At 39.4% G+C, this 24,935-nt stretch overlaps 1 protein-coding gene across 1 annotated transcript; it reads right to left on the bottom strand.

Annotated features, from left to right (window-relative positions):
• Positions 1–294: 294 nt before the first annotated feature.
• Positions 295–24,349, bottom strand: LOC117224468 (A disintegrin and metalloproteinase with thrombospondin motifs 7). Its single transcript, XM_076524568.1, has 18 exons — positions 24,246–24,349; positions 22,033–22,414; positions 18,444–18,609; positions 16,575–16,879; positions 14,651–14,775; positions 14,432–14,578; positions 13,606–13,752; positions 13,385–13,529; positions 11,819–11,914; positions 9,894–10,103; positions 8,495–8,731; positions 7,743–7,888; positions 7,617–7,695; positions 7,318–7,542; positions 5,154–5,303; positions 3,850–3,968; positions 2,194–2,363; positions 295–1,100 (listed from the first exon to the last, which is right to left on the bottom strand). Exons 1-18 carry the CDS (start codon positions 24,347–24,349, stop codon positions 517–519), a joined length of 3,537 nt encoding a protein of 1,178 aa, XP_076380683.1. The 3' UTR covers positions 295–516.
• Between the last annotated feature and the right edge of the window lie 586 nt (positions 24,350–24,935).

Genomic DNA, 24,935 nt, shown 5'->3' with positions numbered 1-24,935 from the left:
AATTGCTGTTCAAATACCGACACACGCCAATTAAAAACTGGTGAATTTCCGCTCACCCGTGGAAACACGGCGCTCGAGGAAAACCGCCGTCTCTCTCTCTCTCTCTCTCTCTCTCTCTCTATCTCTCTCTCTCTCTCTCTCTCTCTCTCTCTCTCTCTCTCTCTCTCTCGCTTCGGAATCATTTCGGAATGCTCGCGCTTAGTATTATAACTTCTCGGATACACAGCAATTACAGCGTATCATTTTTCCGAACTACGAAACGCTGCTGGCGAGACGCACACGTGCTGAACAGAGTTCCAATGCGATCGAAGCATGCATGTTTATTTGTCGTACATAAATCGGCGCGTAAACTAACAAATCTTTTCAACTCTTATCGTCTAGATACGGTCTAAATACGATCCGAAGAATTCCCCGTCGACTTTGATCGAGGTCCCTAGATACAATCTAAATCCAGGCTAGTCACTGGCAAAGCCCCTGGAACTCTTAAATTAACATCGGACTGAAATTGGCCGTCGATTATCTCTGATCGACGGGATCCACGAGCCTGGCCAGCCGATCGTACGTAAACCTCGAACGGCTCGGTGGCATCGCGCTCTCGTTCTGCCCAGTGATCTCCTGTATCTTCTTGATGGCCTCCTCTCCGTGATAGACCTTCTCCCGGGAGGTGTCGATGCTGACTCCGACCCTGTCGCCGGCTTCCTGGTAAGCTTTGTCGGATAAATTCTGTTGCAAATTCTCGTCCAAGTACGGGGCTTCCACCACCATCATGGATTCTACCGGGATGTCGTCTTTGATGATCGAGCCCAGCTTCGGGTACGTTAGATTCTTCACTGGGATGCAACTGTTGCGCTTCGCCTTGTTTCCGACCGCGGCTGACCAGTCGCGCAGCACCTGACGGTAGCCGTCGGTGTCCCCTATACGGCTCAATTCGTCGGCACCGCTTCGGATTCCGTATGACTTCTCCAGGTATCGCGCCAGATTCAGATCCACGACCGCGTCGATCATCTTGGCACGTTTCTCCGTAGATCTCGTCCGTTTCTCGGGAGCTTTGGCGGTGTCGCCGGACGGTTTCGGGCAGGTTTTCTTGCACGGTCTCTGACCTTCGAACGCGGAATTGGGTGATTAGAGAACGACGGATTTTTGTGCAACATAAAAATTGTCTAAGTTGATTACAGAAATCACATAGACATTGGACTCGTTCTTTCAATCATTTTAACGAGAAGAAAATAATGCAACAGTTATGTTTTTACCGATTCGTATTTGATCTAGCCATTTTTGTCATGAACGCATAAAATCCTTCGAATTTAATTGTTTAACCATTTGATTGGTCACTCCGTTTGCGAAGTAAACTTTCCGTGTAGTTAATTCGTTTGTAAATTCCCTTTGAAAGTTCAGATTGAAAGCTCGCATTTAGAAGTTCACATTAGAGCTTCGATCAAATTTCATATAAAATTTTTAAATGGTTAAATGACTTCAGATTTCTGGTCTATCTATCCTGTAGCAATGATAAAGAATCATTCGAATGAACAATTATTCGGATAAATAGATTAACGACGATGACGAATACTGAATCGTTCGTATAAAATATTCGTCTGAGAGGATTTCATTCGGATAATTATCTTAGATAAATACGAAACGATCCGAATTATATGTCCAACTCCGTTTCTATCTTTCGCATGTTTAATTAATTGAAATTAAATAATAAGAGTTCCATACATCCCATTCGATAAATATAGAGTTAATTATGCTCGAAAATAGACTGAAGTAATCGGCTACACTCCAGTAAAATGGCTCCACCACCACTCGAATTTCAAAAGAATCGGTTCAACGCGTTGTTTAAGACAATCGGTTTGCGTGGCACGCGTTAACAGTTAAGAGACGCACGGTGCGCGACCGTTAACACGTTCCGTGCCGAGCTTTTTTTACTCGAATCTTCACACTTTGATATTTTACTAAAACTTGATGTGTTACGTGCAATTATTAATTCTCGTACACGTAACAACGTAACAAAAACTTATCAACGCCCATTCTTGCGGTGGAAATTGATTCTTCGGTTCTAAATTTCTTGGAAACAATTTGTTCAGTTCACTAAGTAAACATGCAAGCGTGTACCATCGATGGTACACGTGGCACGGAACGTGTTAATAGACAAAGGGTCGATCCGAGAATAGCATGGGGGAACAATATTCTCACCGACGCATTCCTCTTTTTGTTTTGGCACGCGTCCCTTGCACGCGTCAAAGTTTGCCTGCACGTCGTCCTCGCCGGCACGGGAAGCCGGCTTTACACACTGCACTTTGCGATGCTTCCAGCCCGACTTGCCGTTGCAGGCGTTGCACCTGCTCCATTGACTCACTCGCCACCTTCGTACAAAGCACAGAGACAGTTCCGTGTCGTCGCAAACAGATTAATCTCGGGATTAAGGAAATTCGCGAGATATTAATATCCGAGCAATATTAATATCCGATTGCTACCTTTGAATCGAACTTTCAAACATTTCGAGCAATATATTCTTTCGCTGGAATGTTACATTCGTTTGCTGAAAGTATACCAGATGTGTCGCCTGAGAATTTCACCTGACATTTCTCCGTTGTTTCTCGATCGATACGAGCGAATGTGTATAAGGAAAGAGATGTTCGTCAAACAATTTCTTTCCTTGTAGTATTGAAAACAACGAAGATACATCAGGCGAAGATCTTTGGTGACTCACTCTCATGTATATGAGTATTAAATGACTCAGTCTATACTGTCTAGAATTAATTAACTAGCGTCGGAGTATCGTCGCATTATCTCCGACTTACTATTTGCGTGTAAAGTTTGACATGGAATAATCTCGCTTTCCTGCTGTTTTATCGAGCTTTGCTTTAAATATATCATTGGTAACTTTTAAACATAGAACACTTTATGGACAATTATAGACAATAACCCCTTAAATCGTAGCTCCATGAATGTTGATCATTTTAACCGTTTGAGTCCCAGGGATTATTCAGAAAACACGGTCGAAAAATGCCGAACAGCGTGATAGCGCTTGTCTTAATTGATTGCGAAGAGAACCAAGCGGCGCGATAGCGCTCGTCAAGATTGACAAACAAAACAAAAAGGAAAAAGTAGCTATGCGATGTACGTACGTCACTAAAGTTTGATCGCGACACAAGATCTGAACAGCGCGATCGCGCTGCTTGGGACTCAAACGGTTAAAGACTTGTTTGATTTTTCCATTTTATTTAAACATAACTTAATTATGTATTCTACGTCGCAGTCAGGTTTCCCACATTTCTTAATCCCTTGACATACCCTCTCTTCGCAGTTACTGCGATTAGAAATTTTTCGATTGCAATAATTTCTTAGAAGGGAAAAAAAATTGATGCTTATCGTGTGTGCCTAAATTTACTTGAATGCTTAAATATTGATGTGAAGAGATTAGAATTTTATTCCAATTTTAAAGGACAGGATAACATCTATACTCAATAAGTTATTACTAGAAATTAAGTTAAGAATCTTCCTATGCAAAAGGCTCGCATCCGTTAATCAATAAATATAGTGCGGATCGTATGCATTTATAATAAAATCGGTTACGCGAAATTTAAAAAACAATGAGAATATTAAAGGAATTTAAGGACATCTATAGATTATCTTGAAATTACTTAAGGAAGAAAGAAATTTCTATTCGACTCGTATTTGTTGCAATTAATGAAGATAATTTTTATTTTACATAAAGATCCGCAGGCTATCAATGAATAATAATAATAATAATAATAATAATAATAATATAACAAGGTATGAAATTTTCTTAAAAATGAAGAGAATACTTCGTAGAAAGAATATTGTAACGAAAGTTGATTGTGTTACCTCGCAGGGCACGCTTCCACGTTGCACAATCGGCTCTTCGTTTCCGGTCTGGGAATGGACTCGCAAAAATTGGGCGTGACTTTGCCAGAGTTCTGCTCGATGCACGTCGCCTCGGAGATCTATGGTTATCGAAGGTACGTTTGATTACGCTTATTTATACCGTCTCGCCTCCTGTTATCCGTCGTTTGCAAACCCGACTTTATTTAGCGTCGTGAGATATTTCTCGGCAGGACGATCGGCGCTCGCGTAGCGATGGGATCAAGCATGCGCTAAGTAGAGTCGATAAAGCGTAAACGACGCTCGTAACACTTGCAAGTGAAAGCACGATCGAATTCTTGTAAATTACATGCGAAAATTTCACGAGCACCTACAGCAAAAGTATTCGTACAGCTCTTAAAACGGTGTAACTTTTTTGAAGCTGGACTAAATGACTTGAATTTTCCGGAGATGTTAGAAGGACTAGTTTACCCTACAATGATTGAAACACTTTTCTTCATTTTGCTACTACTTGCAACGACGACGAAAAAGAAACGAGCTCAAGTTTTTTATGCGTATCTAATGTAACGGATCTCGGTAACTTACGCGCATACCGAAAGTTCTATGTGTAGTAGCAAACTTTAAAAAAAGTATTTGGGTCATTGTCTATTAGACTGGTGTTTCTACAATCTAGAAGAAAATTCAAGCGGTCTGGTCCAGTCTTAAAAAAGTTATTGCGTTTTAAAAAGCGCACGAATACATTTGTGAGCCACTATACGTATACTCGAATCGCATCAGAGTTATGCGAAATAGAAGCTGGTTCGATTTCTATTCTCGAAAGACTCGATTCAACGCGAATGTATAATACTTGCAAGTACAGTAAATTCTCCCTAATTGGCGGTCAGATTGTGTACAAAAAAAATGGACCATTTGGGACGAGGAGATACGAATAGCAATCGAATTCTATGAAATGAACTTCCCTTATTGAACTTGATACCATCGTACACATTGGGCTTGATACCATCGCTAAAGACGCATGTGCTCGCATCGTTGCCGCTTGTCCTCTGATTTAGTATCATGGACGCACGCGAACTGCCGTGGCCGCGGCCGCTGCCATGCCGAGCGAAAGCCGGAGCCCAAAAGCATCAAAGGGAAATAAATCCTCGGGCAAACGTCTAATTGAGCCTGTTGATTTATGCCCGATAGCGTATCGAGCCGCGAAAGTGCAATCAAACGGCCGGCAAGAGGTAGTGACTTTCTGGCCCCGTTGATTCACCGGGGTTCCACGGACACAATGGCGATATTAGTCCGATAATAGTTCGATTTACCATTGTGCCGCCGCCGCATTTTGCGTCGCAGGACGACCACTCCGTAAAGTCCCACAGGTATTTCGGCGTGTACCCGGGATTCGATGCCGACACGTAATACGACCAAGTCACCTCGAAGTTCTCGTTTGCGTCGCTCCCGTAAAATACGTACTGCAATCGCAACGATTATTGTTATTACCCTAGCAGCTGCTAGTTTGATTATCTCCGCACTGCGCGCAATATTTCTTCATTACTGCTGCACCGTGGATCTTTATGGAATATAGAAATTTTCAGGCATCGGTTGCCAACAATGCCGTCCTAAAACGAAAGATACTATCCGCAATAGTTTGATAATTCGACGTTTAGATTCTTCTAAATTGATGTATGTATTTTCTACATGTGTAGTAATTTTTCGTGTGCTTCGCGAGATTTTAGGATCCCATAAATTACATAATATAAAATAATAATAGTATAATAGTATAATAATAGTATATATAATATAGTATATAGTATATTATATATATAGTATAATATAGTATATTATATATACTGTGTTATTATACTATTATAAAATAGTAATAGTATAATAGTATAATAATAGTATATATAATATAGTATAATAATAATAATATAAGTATATATCACAGTTTTTTGAGGTATTCAACTTCTAATATATTTTTCCCAGAAAATCTAAAAATGGTTATTTTATTATTATTATTATTATTATTATTACTATATATATAGTATAATATAATATAATATAATATGTAATATAATTATATAATAATAATAGTATAATATAATAGTATATATTATATAATATATATAGTATAATAGTATAATAGTATATAGTAATAATAATAATAAAATAATAACCGTTTTTAGATTTCCTGGAAAAAATACACCAGAAGTTGAATATCTCAAAACTGTGATTTTTCAGATAGTACCTCCTGTTTTAGGAGGGCAGAACAACAGGAGTCGCTTGGAAACCTGTTCCTTTTTTTAATAACTATCTCGCTGATTTTTACGCTGAATGAAAATTGTCTGCATCAATTGCAGGTTACAGAAACTAAATGGCAAGCTCGTTCTTCCTTTAATCATTTTAATGAATTAAAAATAATACATTGACATTTTCGGATTCTTTTACTCTTTTTACTGTATTAAATTGCATCTACTCCGTTTTGCCAGAAATGCATAAAATCCACGGTTTACTAATAACTTCAACCCGATGAAAGTAGCAATATTTTCCAACTTTGTTTGCAACTTTTTTCCAACCTTTTCTGCAACTCCAGGCAACCGAAGTTTTTATGGCTGTTTGGCAACCAGACTACCCAATCAATTTAATTTTCTAATTCTGAAAAAAGCTACATCTCTGCCGAAGATTCTGCGAAAATTTGAAGTCAATCGATGAAGTGGCACTTGAGATATCGTGCAATATCAGTTGAAAAAATTAGATTTGAAGAGAAACGCGTTTATCGGCTACGTGGAAATACCTATATGTATACTTGCATATCAGTGATCTTCAAATAGCTGTAACTTCGTACATACTACGAATTCAAACAAATACTATAGCAGACATTCGACATTCTTTCGACGACATATACTTTAAGAAAAAAGGAATGAAACAAAAATCGATTTTTTAATACTAAACCTACCGAGGTCTAACAGCGGTTAACAAGTATTGCCTTATAAAAATTACAAGATTAAGCATATTAAAATTTTACATAATTTACGAACATTGAAATTGTACACAATTTTTATTACATAATTTCTTATTTAATGAAATATGTTCGACGATTTCTAGTGGAAGCAGCATCACGACTTCAATAATTGTGAAATCAAGAACATGAAACCGGTCGTTTGATCGGCTGTGGTAGATTTAGTGTTAAAGGTTCTAAATCAGATTCTCCTCGAAAATGCCGAAAATCCGTAGTTTAGGTACAGTAAATTCTCCCCAATTTTCCTTCAGCTTTTAAACCAAAATGGACAATTTAGAAGAAGAGATTATTCGAACTTTGTGACTTGTTTCTATAGTTACCAATCGTCGACAATTATAAAAACGAGCAGCTCGAGTAATCGCATCTCCTCTCCCCAAATTGTTCCTTTTCGTTTACAAGCTGAAGGAAAATTAGAGAGAATTTGTTCTACTACGCTCTAAAACCGACTTTATCCAGAGAATGCTTACCTGGAGAAGAAGGTCATCGCTGATAGGCCCTTTCATGCTGATGTGCTCCTTCTCCGACTCGGGATGCGTGTAAACCAGCATCGCGTCCGCGCACTCGTAATCGCCGCTCGCGAATCCGCGGCTGCAATAAAAGGAATCGTTAAAGCGGTATCGCGTTTCTTTCGATCCCGGTGTAAAGTTTATCGTCGGAGAGATTACAGTTTCATTGCGCGACATTTTAACGGGCTAAACCGCAATCGCGGAATAATTACTTATCATTGTTCAGGCAGCTTTTCTCCCCTTTCGCGTATTTTACCGACAGGAGATTCTTCTTCGGCTTGGTCTCCATTATGACGATGTTGCGCGCCCCTTTCGGAATCGTCGTCACATCGGCGCGGTCTGCGCGCGTGCAAAGTGAGAGAAATTATGTGGAATAAATCGATTGCCGGTAGAAGCGAAACGTACGTTGCTTGGGCCCTATTTGCTTGTCGTACACTCCCTCGATTTTTTTGCACTTGGTGCCGTCCCCTTTGCAGATCCCGCATTTGTCCTCCACCGCGGAACCGTCCAAGATCCAATCGCAGCTCACTTTCTAGAACGTCAATATTACGATCGAACTGCGAAAAATCAGTATCAACTCTCGGACGTCTGACCATTTTCTCAGCCTTATGCATCGATGTTTCAAATCATACTTTTTATGATACTTCTTGTAGACTTCTATCAGTCTTTCTATTGTTCTTAGAGCGTCAACAGTTTATATATATTATAGTTTTAGTTACTATTGATATATATATATATATATATATATATATATATATATATAATTTAATTTAATTATATACCACTATTTATAATTAAATTATATACCACTGTTTATAATTAAATTATATATATATAATTTAATTGTCGAAAATTGCATTCGCTGTCCAAGGGTTGAATGGAGAACCTAAAACTAGAATCTAGAACCTAGAACCTAGAGGGACTAGAAATGAGAAAGTGTCTGCAGAGAACTGTGTGTTTAAAGAAAAAAAGAAAATCTAATAATAAGAATAATAGTTTATCGATGTCAACGGGTAAACCCCTTTGTTACATATTGCAAGGTAATAAATATGAAAAGATTATATAAAGAAATAAATAGAGAAATAAATAGAAAAGAAGAATGGCGGAGATAGAAAGATAAGACAAAGAATTTCCGTACCCTACAGACGCCTCCGATGCACATGTCGTTCGTTCCGGGTCTGCAGGGTGTCGTGTCGTTCGCTTGCGGATTCACTCTTGTTCTTACGTTCTTCTCGTTGACGCAGAACAAGGCGCAAGGAAAGTCCTTGTCCACGTGCGGCCTCCACGTGTAGAGGATACCGTCCGCAAAGACTTTTACTTTGTTGTACAACGTGCACTGGACCGCCCGGATCGGCGGTTTCGTAGGGTCGCAGGGCTGTTGAGTCAAAACCCCTCGAGTTACACAACAGCAACATAATAATATCTTAATTCATTCCAAACGGAATTTTTCAGTGTGCACGTGGATTGCGAAGCTGAAGAAGTAAAAAGCAAAAAAGCATGGAAACATGATTCTATCTGTTCGAAGAAAGCTGTATATCCTGTCCATAAGTGTATATAGGGTGTTCCATAATTATGTTAACATCCGAAAAGGGGTAATTTCTGAGATCATTTCAAGTAACTTTTTCTTTAGCGAAAATACAATCCACGCCTTTGTTTACTAGTTATTAAGGAAAAACAGTGACCAATGAGAGGCGAGATCAGCTGATACAAGGTTATGGAAAGCCAATGGAAAAGCATCTGCGTGTTCCGTTAACCCCTCAAGGCCGGTAATTAAATGTGTGAGAATTCAAATTATTTTTACTACACAACATATTTACTCTTGTATAAAATAAAAAGGTTTCGGTAATTTTCGAATTGTGGACGTATACTGACGAAGCAAGAATTACTCGAAACATGTATTTGTATTGGTATATATGGTGTTTAACCCTTTCGATACTACGAGCCACTATAGTGGCCCTCCATAAGATGCCATCGAGATACTAAGAGCCACTATAGTGGCCTTCCATAAGATGCCATCGAGATACTAAGAGCCACTATAGTGGCCTTCCATAAGATGCCATCGAGGTACTAAGGGCCACTATAGTGGCCCTCCATAAGTTCGATCGTTTGTAGCGAATAAAGTCAGTGCTTACTGCAGAAAGCTAATTCACCTTATTTTTCTCTCAACAACGGATAAATAGATATGCCTTATTTTTTTCAATTTTGTTTAACTTCATTTGGATTAACCCTTTTGCTACGGGCGGGTTCTCCGCTGCGGTACCCCCGCAACAATCGGCGTCTTGTAGCGTGCAGCGATGTCGCAGCGCGCCGTCCAGCAGAAGTACCGCGGCGGAAAATCCGCCCGTAGCGAAAGGGTTAAATACATAAATACATACATACATGGCAACCAATGTGGCGTCGTTGGCGTACACGTGTACGTCGAACCGGTTTTAGGGGTTAAATTTGCCAAATGTTCCTTCGAGGCAAATTGGAAAGCACAATGGAGTGAGCAAAAAAAAAGGGAGGAAAGGTAAGAACGAACGACATTCGAGGTTCACCTGGGTGTTGCAAATGGCTAGCTTCTTCCTCTCTCCGATGCAGTACCTGCCACCGCTCGATGGATACGGTTTGTTGCACTCCCGCTCCGAAGTTTTCAGGCCGCCGCCGCAGGTTCGACTGCATTTGCTCATGGGACCCCATTCGCCCCATCCGCCGTGCACCGCCTTCGGTCTGGTGCCCATATCCACGCATTTCTTGTGGATGCACCACTGTGTTGCGAGCACACGCGCATTCTTTACTTTCCCGATACATTGCTCGCATTCCGAACACCCGGTCAACCTTATTTCGCATATCAACGCGTCCCGTAATTCCGCTCGAATGGAATTCGTCCCCCTACGCTTTGTTTACGACCGGTTTCGCGTTCTCTACCGCGCCCCGCCAACAGAGTTGGTCTAATTGAATTACATTGTAATTAAATGAGAGCGTATTTGAATTAGATTAAAATTAAATTACATCGTATTTGAATTAGATTAAAATTAAATTACGTCATATTTGAATTAGATTCAAATATAAATTACATTGTAATTGAAATACAATTACAATACGACGAAGTTGTGCTAATTGAATTATATTGTAATTCAATTATATTGTATTTGAATTAGATTGCAATTCAGTTACATTGTAATTTAAATACGATCTAATTTAATTACAATGTCATTGAATTGCACTCTGATTCAAATACGATTTAATTGAATTACAATGTCATTGAATTGCAATCTGATTCAAATACGATTTCATTGAATTACAAAGTCATTGAATTGCAATCTGATTCAAATACGATATAATTGAATTACAATGTCATTGAATTGCAATCTGATTCAAATACGATATAATTGAATTACAATGTAATTTCAAATACAATGAAACTTAATTACATTTTGTTTGAATTACAATGTAATTCAATTAGCACAACATCGTTGCAACAATTACATTGTAATTCAATTAGATCGTATTTAATCTAATTTAATTACATGTGTAATTCAAACACAATGTAATTAAATTAGATCGTATTTAAATTACAATGTAATTGAATTGCAATCTAATTCAAATACGATATAATTGAATTACAATACAATTCAATTAGCACAACTTCGTCGCAACAATTACATTAAAATTCAATTAGATCGTATTCAAATTACATTATATTTGAATTACATTGAAATTCAATTAAGTAATTCAAACATCTGAGTTAATTCAATTACTAATTGTTTCCATCGCGAGTGTAATCGAAATGCAACGTAACTCAAATGCAATGCACTTGAATTACAATGTGATCGACATTCCATGTAATTCAATTAGTTTGCAATACGTTTCAATGACGATCTGAATTACGAATCGCAAACGTAATACAAACCAATTCGAACTTGCTTTCGCACGGAAGAATTTCCTAAAGCCTCCTTGAATTGAAACTTCTGAGAAACTGAAAACGGCTTTCCCCACGATGGCCACCGCCTCATTGTGATTTTTCGCCGTTCATAGAATTATTCCTCGCCCGCTTTCTCGCGGTGTCGCGAAACGTTTTACTTTCGCGTTACGCTCGCGTCTCGGAAATTTTAAATTATTCCGTGTCGCTTAGAGCCTCCCCTCGCGCCTCGTTCTCTGGCTGTAATCCGCCGCAAAGGACAGCGGCGAGCAGGAGCCAACAGAAGCGAAGGAAACCGTGACGAAGCACCCGCATGGAAATTTCTGTACAATCTCCCAACGGCCGCGAACACGCGAATCGTTGTTCCGCGAGGTAAAACGGTGGGAACGGAGGTGCGCGAGACGCCTTCCGCAGACCGACAGTACTTTGAGAGAGAATCTCATTTAGGAGCTTGGAAAAAAAGATCGATCTCTCCCGGTTTCAACCGCTAGAATTTTAGCCGGAATTCTAAAATGTAGTCGCAACGCCCGCGAAAAGGATTATATGGTCTGTGCATCGAACCTTGCTCTCGCCGCATTTCGTCCCGTCGGCCACCCCGGTGCCCTGAGTCACGCACTTGTCCTCCTTGGTGCACCATAGCCTTTCGCACTCGCCCTCCTGAAACGGAATTTCCCCATCGCCGCAATATTCTACGCATATTTTGGCGCGGACGGCCACCTGGGCGTTTCTGTTCGGTTAACCTTTCGCGAACCAGGTAAAATAAGGTGACGCGTTGAATCGTGTGCGGTTTAATTACACCCCGAACATTATCCATCTTCAAATATACAGGGTGCCCAGAAAATCCGGGACCAAACTTCTACTATGTTCCTGAGAATTTGTTATTTGCACGTTCCGGAAACTGTTTTTACTCGACTCTTCACTCTGGTCATTTGATATTTCGACTAAAACTTGATATATTATATGTACTTATTAATTATCGTATTAACAATGAAATTAACGAAATTATAACATATCCTTCCATTATCCTTGGATATTAATTCCTCAGTTCTAAACTTGCTATAAAATATCTTCTTAACGCATTAAATGAACCAGCAAGCGTGCACCATCCGTGCTACACGCGGCAAGGAACGTATCGACACTGGATAGCGGTGGCTGGGTCAATTTTGACTCACGATATTTAAATCGTTTACTTCATTACTCAATTTCGAGCAAATTAAATGAAATAAATTACTGTTGCACTAGGAACAACGGACATATCGATAAATCTGCAAGAAATATCTTCGAAAGCATGTTTTTGGGAAAATTAATGAATGAAGCTCATAATTGTCATTTTAGTACAGTTGTGAGATTGAAAAGAAAAAGAAAGAAAAAAACCTAAAAATTTTCCCACCTTTGACTGATAACTTGATTTGACCCTGCATGGTTCGCGGAAGGTTAACCTTTTAGGTACGTCTAAATTCTGCGCGAGGCTATTTCTCTGGACGGCAGAGTCTGATACTGTATATACAGGGTGTCCCAAAAATGTCTCGCAATCCGAAAGTGGCGAGTTCCTCAGGCCATTTGAAGCAACATTTGAAGCAACTTTCTCCTTTACAAAAATTTTCTCCGAGGCGCCGTTAACGAGTTATTAACGAAAAACAGTGACCAATGAGAGGCGAGCTCAGCTGGCGCGAGGCGATCGAGCCAATGAGTGGAACTAGGCTTCGCGCACTGGTTGGCTGGGCCGCCTCGCGTCAGCCGTACTCGATTCTTATTGGTCACTGTTTTTCGTTAATAACTCGTTAACGGTGCCACGGAGAAAATTTTTGTAAAGGAAGAAGTTGCTTCAAATGATCCGAGGAACCCGCCATTTCCGGATTGCGAGACATTTTTGGGACACCCTGTAGACTGTTGTAAATCGATGCGAAGACAAAAGAAGTGTGAAACAATGCATATGAAGACGATTATTTTGTTCAAACGATGAGCGAGTGAGCTACTAGAGCAAGCCACTATAGTGGCGCGCCGTCCAGTGAGATGACATCCGCGAAAGCCACTATAGTGGCGTGTCGTTCTGAAAGATGATATCCGCGGAAGCCACTATAGTGGCGCGTCGTGCCTAAAAGGTTAAAGAACATAGTTGAACCGTACCGAAGCTAGACAGTGCTTCGAGCCGGGCAAAACCATGTTGCACTGGTAGTCCGAGTCGTACATCGCGCCGGGCAGCATGTTCGGGAACTTGAAGTTCTCCGGCGGATTTCGCGGGTTGTTGCTCAGACAGTCGCCCAATCCCTCGCTGAAACGTATCGATGCGAAGGGTGGAAACTTTGGTTACGCGTACACGAGAACGTTAACATCTACGAACGATCAACCTGAAGAGCTCGGTCATGAATTTCGTGCTGCACGGGGACCATCGGATCGTGAAGAAAAAGATGTAGGGCGACATGACATAGTAGCTTTGGTCGGAGTCCTGCGGCGGGCAGGCGTTCGGCCCGCCTTCGTCGTGGGCGCAGCCCAACCTGCAACATTTCAAGGTGCTACCGTCGAGTGTCCAAGTCCAACAAGAGAAGGTTCTCAGCTTTAACCTTGGCCTTTTTGCCAGCCTTTGTACAATGGTAGACCTTAATAGCTCTTTAGATATTTAACGCGAACGTTCTTTTTCTGGATGTACACGTGTGGTTGAGTGTGAACCATAATATAATAAATGTAGCAAATAAATTAATAAATTATTGAACTTTTTCCAGAAATATTGTACCTACTTCTACTTTAATTTTGAGAAATAGAACATATAGCAGTTTTAGCAGGCTTTTTTACTGATTTTATTAATTTTAATTCGGGTAATTTTAAAATGATCAGCTGCCTAAATTAGAATTAATAAAATTAGTAAAAAAAGTCGAGCATTCGTTCGACGTGCATGATGCGTTCAATTTTTGTGAAAACGTTTAAAGTATTATAGAAATGAATACAATATCTCTGGAAGAAATTCAATGATTTATTCAATTATTTACTATCTTTATTAATCATAATTATGGTAACTTAAAAATAATCAGTTACATGTACATTTTTAAAAAAAAAGCTATTAACAGTCTCTCTTCAAAAGAAGGGTCGACTAGATTTGGTATTTGAAGATCTACCATTGTGCAAAGACTGATCTGAAAGTTACTACTGAGGACCTGTCGTTTCAGACAAAGGACGTACGAATGACCGAGTTCGTGAGCGACCGTGATGCCAAGGGTAAGGCCGGTGTCTTCGTTGATCGCGCCTGCTTTGTTGGGCGCGCAGACGGTGCCCACGTACGCCAGGCCCAGCAGGTTGCAGTTAGTACCACGCGAGCAAATGTCGTGCCTGAGACACAAGCAAATTGACGAAATTCTAGCATAGTCATAGGAACGGAAAGGTGAAAGGACATTGCGAGACCTGGTCACGAGGACAGCCGCGTCGAAGTGATTAGGGTGGTTCTCGTCGGCGGGCTTCAGCTTCTCCACCCACTTCAAGAAATTCTCCAGCGTCCCTTCGGCCGCGGGAGTAATGCGCAAATCTATCTACGGGAAGAGCGTGGTGGTAAAATACTCGGGGATGCCACGTGAACGTAATTCAACCACGGTATTGTTAACACTAAATTTCATAATTTCATGCAGAATTTAACAATTTCACTAGATTTCGTAATTATTGAATTTGAAAGATTGTATTCTGATTGATACAGAAATTTCTCCCTAATTCGAGGTCACATTGCGCATAAAAATGGACAATTTGGGAAGAGGAGATACGATTATTCGAGACTCGCGGCTTATTTTCACAGTTGCCGATTGTCAACAATTATAAAAACGAGGTGCGAATAGCATCGCTGCATCTGATTTCGATCAAAAGTCCTCCGATTTTGACAAAACTTTGTCATTTCACCCCACTATGCGGCGACGCGGGATTTTGCAGATGCTTTCATGTCGCAGATCTGGTTTTGGGGGTTTTAAATTAATCTTGGCGATACTGAATCTTGTGGTATGATTTCTTTCGTGGCTACGTTGATCAGCCCTTCTTTGTCGCTAATAAGATTGTTACATGGAAACACGAAATTCGTATTTATCGTATGTCTGATAGACTTACGAAACCGAGTAATTTTCAATAACCATTGTTCGTTCCTCAGGTTTCGAATACTACTCAGAATCAATAATGTTTCAATCATTATACTTAAAATGTATTAATTCTGTACAAACAGATGTCGATAGATAGTACAAATAGATTTAGATTTCTCCCTAATTCGCGCTCAGATTGCGCATAAAAATGGACAATTTGGGAAGAGGAGATACGATTATCGAGACTCGCGGCATATTTTTACAGTTGCCGATTGTCAACAACAATAAAAACGAGACGCAAAACTCGAATAATCGTATCTTCTCTTCCCAAATAGTCCATTTTTGTTTACAGGCTGAAGGAAAATTAGGGAGAATTTACTGTATTTCTTTACTCAGGCCTACACTATTATAAAAATTGTGAAAAATTTCAATAAAGTCTATCTCATAAATCTTATGAGGCAACTTTCGTTAGTTACTTTCAGACCACGGCGGGTTTAGTGTCGAATAAACAATTTCTGCATCGATCGCAAGAGATAGAAATTAAGTAGAAAATTGTTTCCTGTCTCAATTATTTAGCAAGACTACAATGCGTCGGTATTTACGTGCTAGAGGCCTGTTAATAGACTTTTTAACGACCGAGTTGTCTCTGTCAGGTTGATGAAAAATTAACAGGACAATCGCTTATGAGCGAATTATCTCTGTTCATTATCCATAACTAGATAACATTTAATTTAACTGTACTTAATTTACTACCGTTTCTATTATCTATTAGTCTATATCATTATCGTGTTATCTCATCAACGGCTGAATTCATACTGTCATTCGCACGCTCATTCGTCACAGTCACTCATTAAACTCGTACCTCATTCATCTCTACATGACAGTTTATGATTATATCACTGTTTATGCCTACGTATATCATATGCCGTTACCATTAACAATCTCTTTACTTCGGCAATACTCTTTCAAATGTTAACATCAAAAGATATTGTTACATTATATCAAGCGAAATAATTTGTTATATTGCTTACAAAAAAGAGAATCGCCGTTCTGAACAATATTTTAAGAAATTCTCAGTCGTTGATGTTCGATTTAAAAATATTATTAAAAAGCTGTCGGCGGGTGAAATGTTAAATTCTTGCGTTCCTTTTTTCCGTTTTGTATGCCACCTTCTCATTGTGGCCAGAAACGCGTAAAATCCGCGGTCTAACGATCGCATTTCCCGTTTAATAGCGTGTAAACTGAAACAGGTTTCCCTGTTTCCGCATTACCTCCTCCTTCTCCTTCTCCAAATAAATCATCCGCACGAGGATCACGTCGATTTGATTGCCGGTGCTGGCGTCGTGGTAAAAATCCGCCACCATGTTCATGACCGTCATCAGATACTGTTCGTAGTTGGTGTTGTTGTGGTAATCGAGGAACATCCTGTCGGCGACCACCGCGAGCGTCAGGTATCGATGTATGCTGTGAGTCGCGGAATAAGGGTTGTCAGCCCTCTTCGCTACCAACGATTTTTCCTTCATCGACCGTTTCTCTCGTTCGGCCAACGCTTCCGCCCACGCGATCTCCCAGTTATCTGTCGCGTTATCATCATCGTTATCATTATCGTCATCGCCAGGCTACCACGGATACTCTCTCTCTCGCGCGCGCGCAAGAAAACGGGCCGCTTCGGTTGCAAGAAAGAGGAAGTTGTCAGAAATCTCACACGTGAATCTCACGTATGAAAGGAATCGCCTACGGTTTAGTCGATCTCGCTGGAAGTTTCGGTGAAACGAGAGCCAAGAGAGGCACCGAGAGCGAAGCGAGTCGCTGGAGTGCCATAATCGTCGTGTACCGTCGCGAACACCATTCGCTGGCGATCTTTGCTCCACTGGACCTCTGCGAGTCTGACTCGCACAATGCCAATATTTCCCCACGGTTTTCAGTTACGGCACTACGAGCAGACACGAGCAGAAACTAGACGCGCTAACTCTAAACTAAAATCTGCAGAACATAACTCCTCAACATTGACTAGGGTAGATCAATTGCTGTGTCTTTGGTTTGTTTCCGGTCGTAATATACTTTATACTTATCGAGTAAGGTATACTGAATTGTTTTATTCGAAAATAAACAAAATGAAGAACACATTTTTTATTCGAAAATAAACAAAATAAAGAATATATTCTTTATTTGAAAATAAACAGAATAATGAATACATTTTTTATTCACGAGTAAAGAATATATTCTTTGTTCGAAAATAAACAAAATAAAGAATATATTCTTTATTCGCAAATAAACAAAATAAAGAATAAATTTTTTATTCACAAATAAAGAATATATTCTTTGTTCGAAAATAAACAAAATAAAGAGTACATTTTTTATTCACAAAAAAACGGAATAAGAAAATAAACCTTATTCGAAAATTAAGCAAATTAAAGAATAAAAGAATTTAATATGTCTTATTCGATAAACATAGAATTAAAATTTGGGACTACGTAAAATGTGTGATAAAATATTTTTATACGTTAATTCCTATTGCTTCGAAAATCATGTTATCTTTCTCAATATCTCGTGAGATTTTAAAATATCATCAAACATATTCTACGTTCAGTTTCATTAAATTCAAAAATAAACAAAGAAAAGAATCAAAGAATATAATATGTCCGATTCGATGAAGTCCCAGTACAGTAAATTTACTCTAATTGACGCTCATATTGTACACAAAAATAGATAATTCGGGACGAGGATTATAAAAATGAGCCGCGAGGCTCGAACAATCGTATTCTTTCTTCCTAAAACTGTCCACTTTTGTGCACAATCTGAGCGTCAATTAGGGAGAATTTACTGTACCCCTGTTCAAAGTTTCTTTCGTTCAGTGCTCTCTTCAACTATACCAGATTCATTATTAATTCGATATTTTATCGCAAGACCGAAGAACTTAGACACTCCGTTCCAGTTGAACTAGGCCGTCGCGAATGATGGGAACGACTAATCGCGAACTGTCCTAATTATTTCGATCGATTGGCCGAGCAATTTGCTCTCGAGTTCAATGGTTGCGAAAGGTCGGGCCGCTCTATCGACGAAATAACTCCATCGAGAATGAACTCCCAGCTTTCGTCCACCTTATAGAATAAGGAGAAGAAAGGGGCGATGGCTCTAACCGCTGACTCCGCAAGCTTTCTTCGGTGGATGCCCGTCTTTTTCAGCGGCTTCGTGCTCCACGCTGCGTTCATAGGCGATGTGAACATGGCGGCCATCGGGCTCCGGTTCGGCTTCGTTCGCCGGCTCAATGAAGTACCGTCCACGATCGGTTTGCACGTAGCCGACCTGCACGCGATCCACACGCATTGATCGGGTTCTCGTTAATCAATGTTATTATAAATAAGATATCGAAAGAGAGGCCGCCGAAAGAACGCAATTATCGCGGCTATAAGCAAGCCTCGGTCGAGGTGGCAATTAACGTTGCTTAAATAGTTGTTTTTCTCGTGTATTGTCGTCAAAACGAAAAAATACCTTGAGAAATGATTTGAAAGATACCTTGAAGAATAGTTCGAAGAATACTTTGAAGAATATTTTGAAGAATACCTTGACAAATACCTTGAAAAATAGATTAAAGAATACCTTGAAAAATAACTTGAAAATACCTTGAAGAATACTTTGAAAAATTCATTGAAAATACTTTAAAGAATACCTTGGAAAATATCTTGAAAAATACCTTGAAAGATATCTTGAAGAATACTTTGAAGAATACTTTGAAGAATACTTTGAAGAATACCTTGAAAAATACTTCGGAAAATATATTGAAAAATACCTTGAAAAATAGCTTAAAGAATACCTTGAAAAATGACTTGAAAATACCTTGAAGAATACTTTGAAAAATGCATTGAAAATACCTTGAAGAATAGCTTGGAAAATATCTTGAAAAATACCTTGAAAAATAACTTTAAAATACCTTGAAGAATACTTCGAAAAATTCATTGAAAATACCTTGAAGAATACCTTGAAAAATACATTGAAAAATATCTTGACAAATACCTTAAAGAATACCTTGAAAAATATCTAGAAAAATACTCTGAAATGTACCTTGAAAGATATCTTCAAAAATATCTTGAAGAATGCCGTAAAAAATACCTTAAAAAATACCTTAAAAATGCCTTGAAAAATACCTACAAAAATTAAAGGCTTTTTACATAAGCTTCTCCGTTTTATCGCTTTAAAATGGACCAACCGTTTTCGCGATTAGAATAAGACTATGCTCCGCTGATATCCACAATGAACACAAACTCTCTTGAATCCAGAAGAATCATTGCAAATCTATGTTTTCTGTACAAAGTAGTGCATGATCCATAGTCCAAACAATCCTAGAGTTACTTCGCTTGTAAACTTTAATGCTTCACCCCATTTTACTAAGTCAGCCTTGCTCATTAGAAATGCCCTCGCAGCACCCGTCGAGATTTAGTTCGACTGACCCGTTTTACAGGGCCCGTTTCATTAACAATAATAGCGAAAAGATCAATATATTTCAGTGATTAATCAGTGATAACTCAGTGATTCTCCGCCATTCGACGTAAATCATACTTTTGTTCTCGTTATCGTAAAAAAATATGTGTTTGGCCGTATATACAAATGAATTCAATTAAAATAAATTAATGTAAATTATCGGGAGATTCTTAATAGCGAAATCGGAAGCACGAGAAGAAGCGTTTCGAGACCTCCAGTAGCAGAATCACGAAGCCTATACCGTGTGTCAGGTGTTAAGTGCATCGTCGATTGAAATAGTAACGCGACCCAGCTACCGTAACGGATCGAATTGCCTTGTATCGCGTTATCGAATCGGTAAATTTTCGCGAATATCATCGCGGCGTGCTTGTTGCTCTCCGCTCGTCGAGCCGGGACCACCACAATTTCGAGGAAATTATCGAGGCTCGGCTTGTTTGTGCTCGGTGGGTGGGCAGGCAGGCGGACTCGTTATGAATTATGCCGTTAGTTCTAGCCGAGTTGAATGTTGCACGGGCAACCGGTCCCAGTAATTGGGATCGTTCGATTGTAATTTTATCGAGCCTACGTGTAATTCCGCGATTCGCCTGGAATTTCGTCAGAGATTCGAGCCGAAGGTTGTGTCGAAATCAAAGAACCTTTGATGGAAATGAGAGAAAGCAATGATTTATTTTTCTGCGTTGAATCTGAAAAGTTGCAGGATAAGGAACAATTATGGAGAATGTAGTATGAACATTTCTCGTCCTTGAAAATTCATGTCGAACTGGAAATGTTCCAATAAAATCGCGACTTATCCAATACCGTATGCAGTTCTATTTTTTGATGACATGTTTTCTCGTAGATTTTGACACGTTCATTTAAAATACGGTCGCAAAATGTAACTATCGCCTCAGAATTCTGGAAGAAAATCAGAGGGTTATGAAATTATTTCAACTAAAAAATCACGATTTCGTTAGTCTTCCACTTAGATCGATCTTTTTTTTTCAAAATCCTGGAGTGGTAAATAAACTTTGCGATCGGATTTGGAATCAGCGCGTCAAAATTTATAGAAAGTGATGTATAGCACGTCATAAAAAAGACGTGAACTCGTGAACAAAACCGCGAATTGCATTTGCGCTAAGCAAACAATTTATTCAAATGACCTCAGAAACCCCTCATTTCCCGGAAGTAACTTAATTTTAGGACACACTGTACAATAAAATATAATTGTATTACCACGCATGCCAATGCTGCAGATATAGTTTATTTATAGTTAAATAAAGTTATATATAAGTTATAGTTATATATAGTTATAGTTATAAGTTATAGTTAAATGCAGATATAGTTCTATAGTAATAGAACTTATGTCATTCACTGTAATATTATATTTCTGTGAGATATTTCTCTCTGTGATCTCTCTTCTCTCTAATAATTTTGACATAACCTTGAAATTGAATTGAAATAACCTTGAAGCTGTTGATGCGACCTTTGCAAATAGAAAACGAAAAGTTCTTTGATTTCGACGCAACTTCGTCATATCCTCCTCGTATCCCTTTAACCCTAGAAAGATAACCATATGACAACGTACGTAAAAGATAACCATACGCTTCAGAGGCGCATGCTTTTCTAAGGCGTCAATTTTATACTAACAATGGATATTTATTTAAGTTAATCTAGTCATTTTAAAGGTTTGGCATTATTGTAAAAATAAAATGCATTTATATTATATTTTTTGATATTTTAAGTAATTTTAAACTTAAATCACTAGACCTCTATGAAAAATTAACAAAAATCAACAGTCTTCGGTTTATGGGAACAAATCCCGTAAAATATCACAAAAAATAGTGTTTTATCCTTACAAAATAGTAGACTATAATATAATCAGTGTAAAAAAAACTATAATATTATAAAAAATTTCTTTAGAGACAGTCATGACAAACGTCTTTCTTGTGTTCACCACAAACTGTCTTTTTGCATTTGGCACAGGTCATCTTTGACATTCTTTTCTTTTTAGACGTGCAAAGACTGCAATAACGCCTTTTTTTGGCTGAGGGTTCTTCTTCATCATCTGTGGAAGCCTGTACAGCAGATTTTGGAAGAATATTTTCAATGTTGCTTCGCACATGCCTTGGCAAAGTGGGTGCTTCCAGTCTTTGCGTCATCCACGGTGCAGTCAGTTGTTTATTTCGCAGGCGCCTCTGCGACGTAGGTTATCTTTCTCGGGTTAAAACGAAACGAAACAGGAACGACGAGGGTTGATAAAGAGGTACGAACCACGCCGTCGCACAAAGAAAGTGCAGCCTTGGATCCGCGGTGGCCCCTGACGAAACCTCGATAATGGCACTGCTGATCCGGGGCTCTTTTGAATCGTATCGCCTCGTTCAGGTTAGTCCTGAGGCCGGCGCCCCTCGTCTCGATCACCATGTCTGGCGAGATGAATTCGTGGTGCGGGTCGAGCTCCACGTGGTGCTCGATCCCGTTGAATGGCAGCACCAGGTGCAATTTATCGGCCCCGGAGTCCGTCCCCGACGACCTTTTTCTCCTGCTGAGCTCGTCCCGGTTGTAGAAATTCGGCAGCGAGTATGTGGCGAACTTGCCATCCTCGAACACTCTTTTCGGTATCAGGAATTCCGGCTGGTGTACGTCTCTCGTGTACCTGCGCCGAGGAACAAAAGTTTGATTAAAGAACGAGAACACCTGATCGAAAGAAACAGAGAATTTCAGGGAGTCTAGAAGAAAATACACTGGACGCGCGGTTGCTGCTGGGTAAATCATGGTTATTTTCATATTATCCAATCATTCGAATAACTCGAGAAAGCAATATGGAAGAAATAAATCGATAAACTATGAGAAAACACTTTATATTCTATTATCTTTATTCGAATCAACCATTTTCCGTATGAATTTCTGTATAAATAAATTCTTATTCGAATGAATTTCTGTATAAATAATTTCTGTATAAATAAATTCTTATTCGAATGAATTCTTATTGGGATAAATTTTGATACATCTTTCTAGTTTTGAAACAGTTGTTCTGTTTTAAAAGGTATCCGAATATTTAAATGACTTTATTTGATTGACGAAAACAATTTTTACATTCTACTCATCGAGATTTAGGGAAATTCACCCTTTTTACAGGATATTTCAATTTGTCAACGACAGCAACGATAAAATAGACATATTAGCAGCCAATGTCGCAAAATTCAAAACAAGTTTTCGTAAACTCTTTACCTAATTTGCTGATTCGCTGATTCTCAGTCTAAATATGATATGTTTCAGTTCTGCTATTGTAAACATTTGTGTTTACCCGTATATATATAAATTAATTAAATTAAATTAAATTAATAAAACTAAATAAAAAATAAAATAATAATAACTAAATTAATTTAATTAAATACAAACTTAATTAAACTTAATTATTATAAATATTACATGTATATACCACGATCATTACAGTGCCGGTAATGCGGTAGAACAAAAAGATGGCAAAGTAAAGCGCACGAGAGCATATAATACAAAGAGATATTGCAGGAAAATATGAGTGCAAGTCAGTGTAGCTCTTTGCATGTAAAACCGCTAATAGGGCTAATAGCAATTTGCAGGAAGATCCTCCTAATAAACTCCGCGCTAGGAATGCTTAAAAGAATTAATCGTATTCGCCGATAACGAACGCGGGACCAATAGGATGGCCGCCGTTTAGAAGCGAGTGTGCGCTCGCCGCTGGTAAATGAAGCGTCGATAAAGTTGCCGGACTCGTTAAGAGCGCGTTAATCAAGGTACATCCGCGATCCTTCTGGCGGGAAGTAACTCGGCGATTTTCAGCCGAATTAACCGAGACGCGACTCTCTCCGGTCCGCCACGGCGCGCCTCACCTCCGGGGAAAAATTTAATAAAGTTTCGAACGGCTATCTCGACCGACCCGACCCGTTTCTCCCAGTAAAATACTGCCGGCTCACCGGATAACGAAATATATTACCGTTACTATTTAATTGAATTTATAGTGTTCTCCTCGGGACGGCTATCGCTATCGTCGGGGTCCGGAGCGCTACCATCTCGCTCTCTTAAATTCTGACGAGGCATAAATCTTCTCGATCTATCTATTATCGCGAATAGGAGTGCTCCTCGCGGAGACAAAGAGCCGTAAATTCCGGGCCGAGCCGAAGCAGTCGTTCGTTTGTCCCGGGGAAATCCTCGGCGACGGCTCGTTGCTCCGCGTCGAGCACGGGCCCTTATCCCGCGGTCGTAATTCGAAAATAAAAGCGGCGCCGCTCCGGGAATTTGTTGCGCTTGAATTTCGATGATCGTGCCATTGAGACGGCGACGCCGGTGGACAGGAAGGCTTGATCGGAGACGAAGAGATCCGAAGAGATCCCCGGATCGAGGCGCGATCGAATCGAGAAGGTGACACGGCCACGGATGAAGTTGTCGGTCGTGGGATTTAGCGGGAAGATAGGTCGACAACTGCACCAGCCAGCGAATGCACTTACCTACCATGGTATACGTTTCTGGCGCCGCGGTACTTCGCGATCAGGTCCCCGTCCGTCAGCACGAGAACGCCGAGGAACGTCAGAAGTGCTTGGAATCCGTTCATGACAGACTAGTTTTTCGTGCCGAGCCGCCCGAAGTCGGCCGTCACAGCTCCGAACAACGAAATTCGAGCGCAATTGTTTCCATAAAGAGAAATCGCTCTCGTGGCGGTCCGTTCGTGAGTCGTTGATAAGAGAAGATACGAATAAAAATATAAGTGGTAGAATATATGATAATAATAATGAATATATAAATGAATATATAAATGATAATAAAAATGAATATATATGATAATAATAATGGTTTTATTATGTCAACGCAGTGGACTCTTTGGTACAGAGAATGTTAGAATGCCGAGCACACGAGGCAAAGCTAGAAAGGCAGAAAGGTAATAAATAATAAGATAACAATGAACAGAGATGGAATGAGGTAGTAGTAATATTATGAGAATTAGATAATAAAGATTGTAGTAATATGAGCAACGTTAAATTTTAATTCATGTAAATTTCTGAAATGTATTGTTAATATGCACTGCGATGTGCATGCTAATGATAATACTTGATCTCTAATGATGACATAATACTTATGCTGATAATAATCCAATAGTGGGTTCCATAGCATAATAAAGGAAAACAATAATAGTAGCAATG

The sequence above is a fragment of the Megalopta genalis genome, chromosome 9, assembly GCF_051020955.1.
Source record: "Megalopta genalis isolate 19385.01 chromosome 9, iyMegGena1_principal, whole genome shotgun sequence".
Classification (NCBI taxonomy): domain Eukaryota; kingdom Metazoa; phylum Arthropoda; class Insecta; order Hymenoptera; family Halictidae; genus Megalopta; species Megalopta genalis.
The sequence above is the reverse complement of the archived record's forward strand: the minus strand, read 5'-3'. Positions and strand labels throughout refer to the sequence as shown.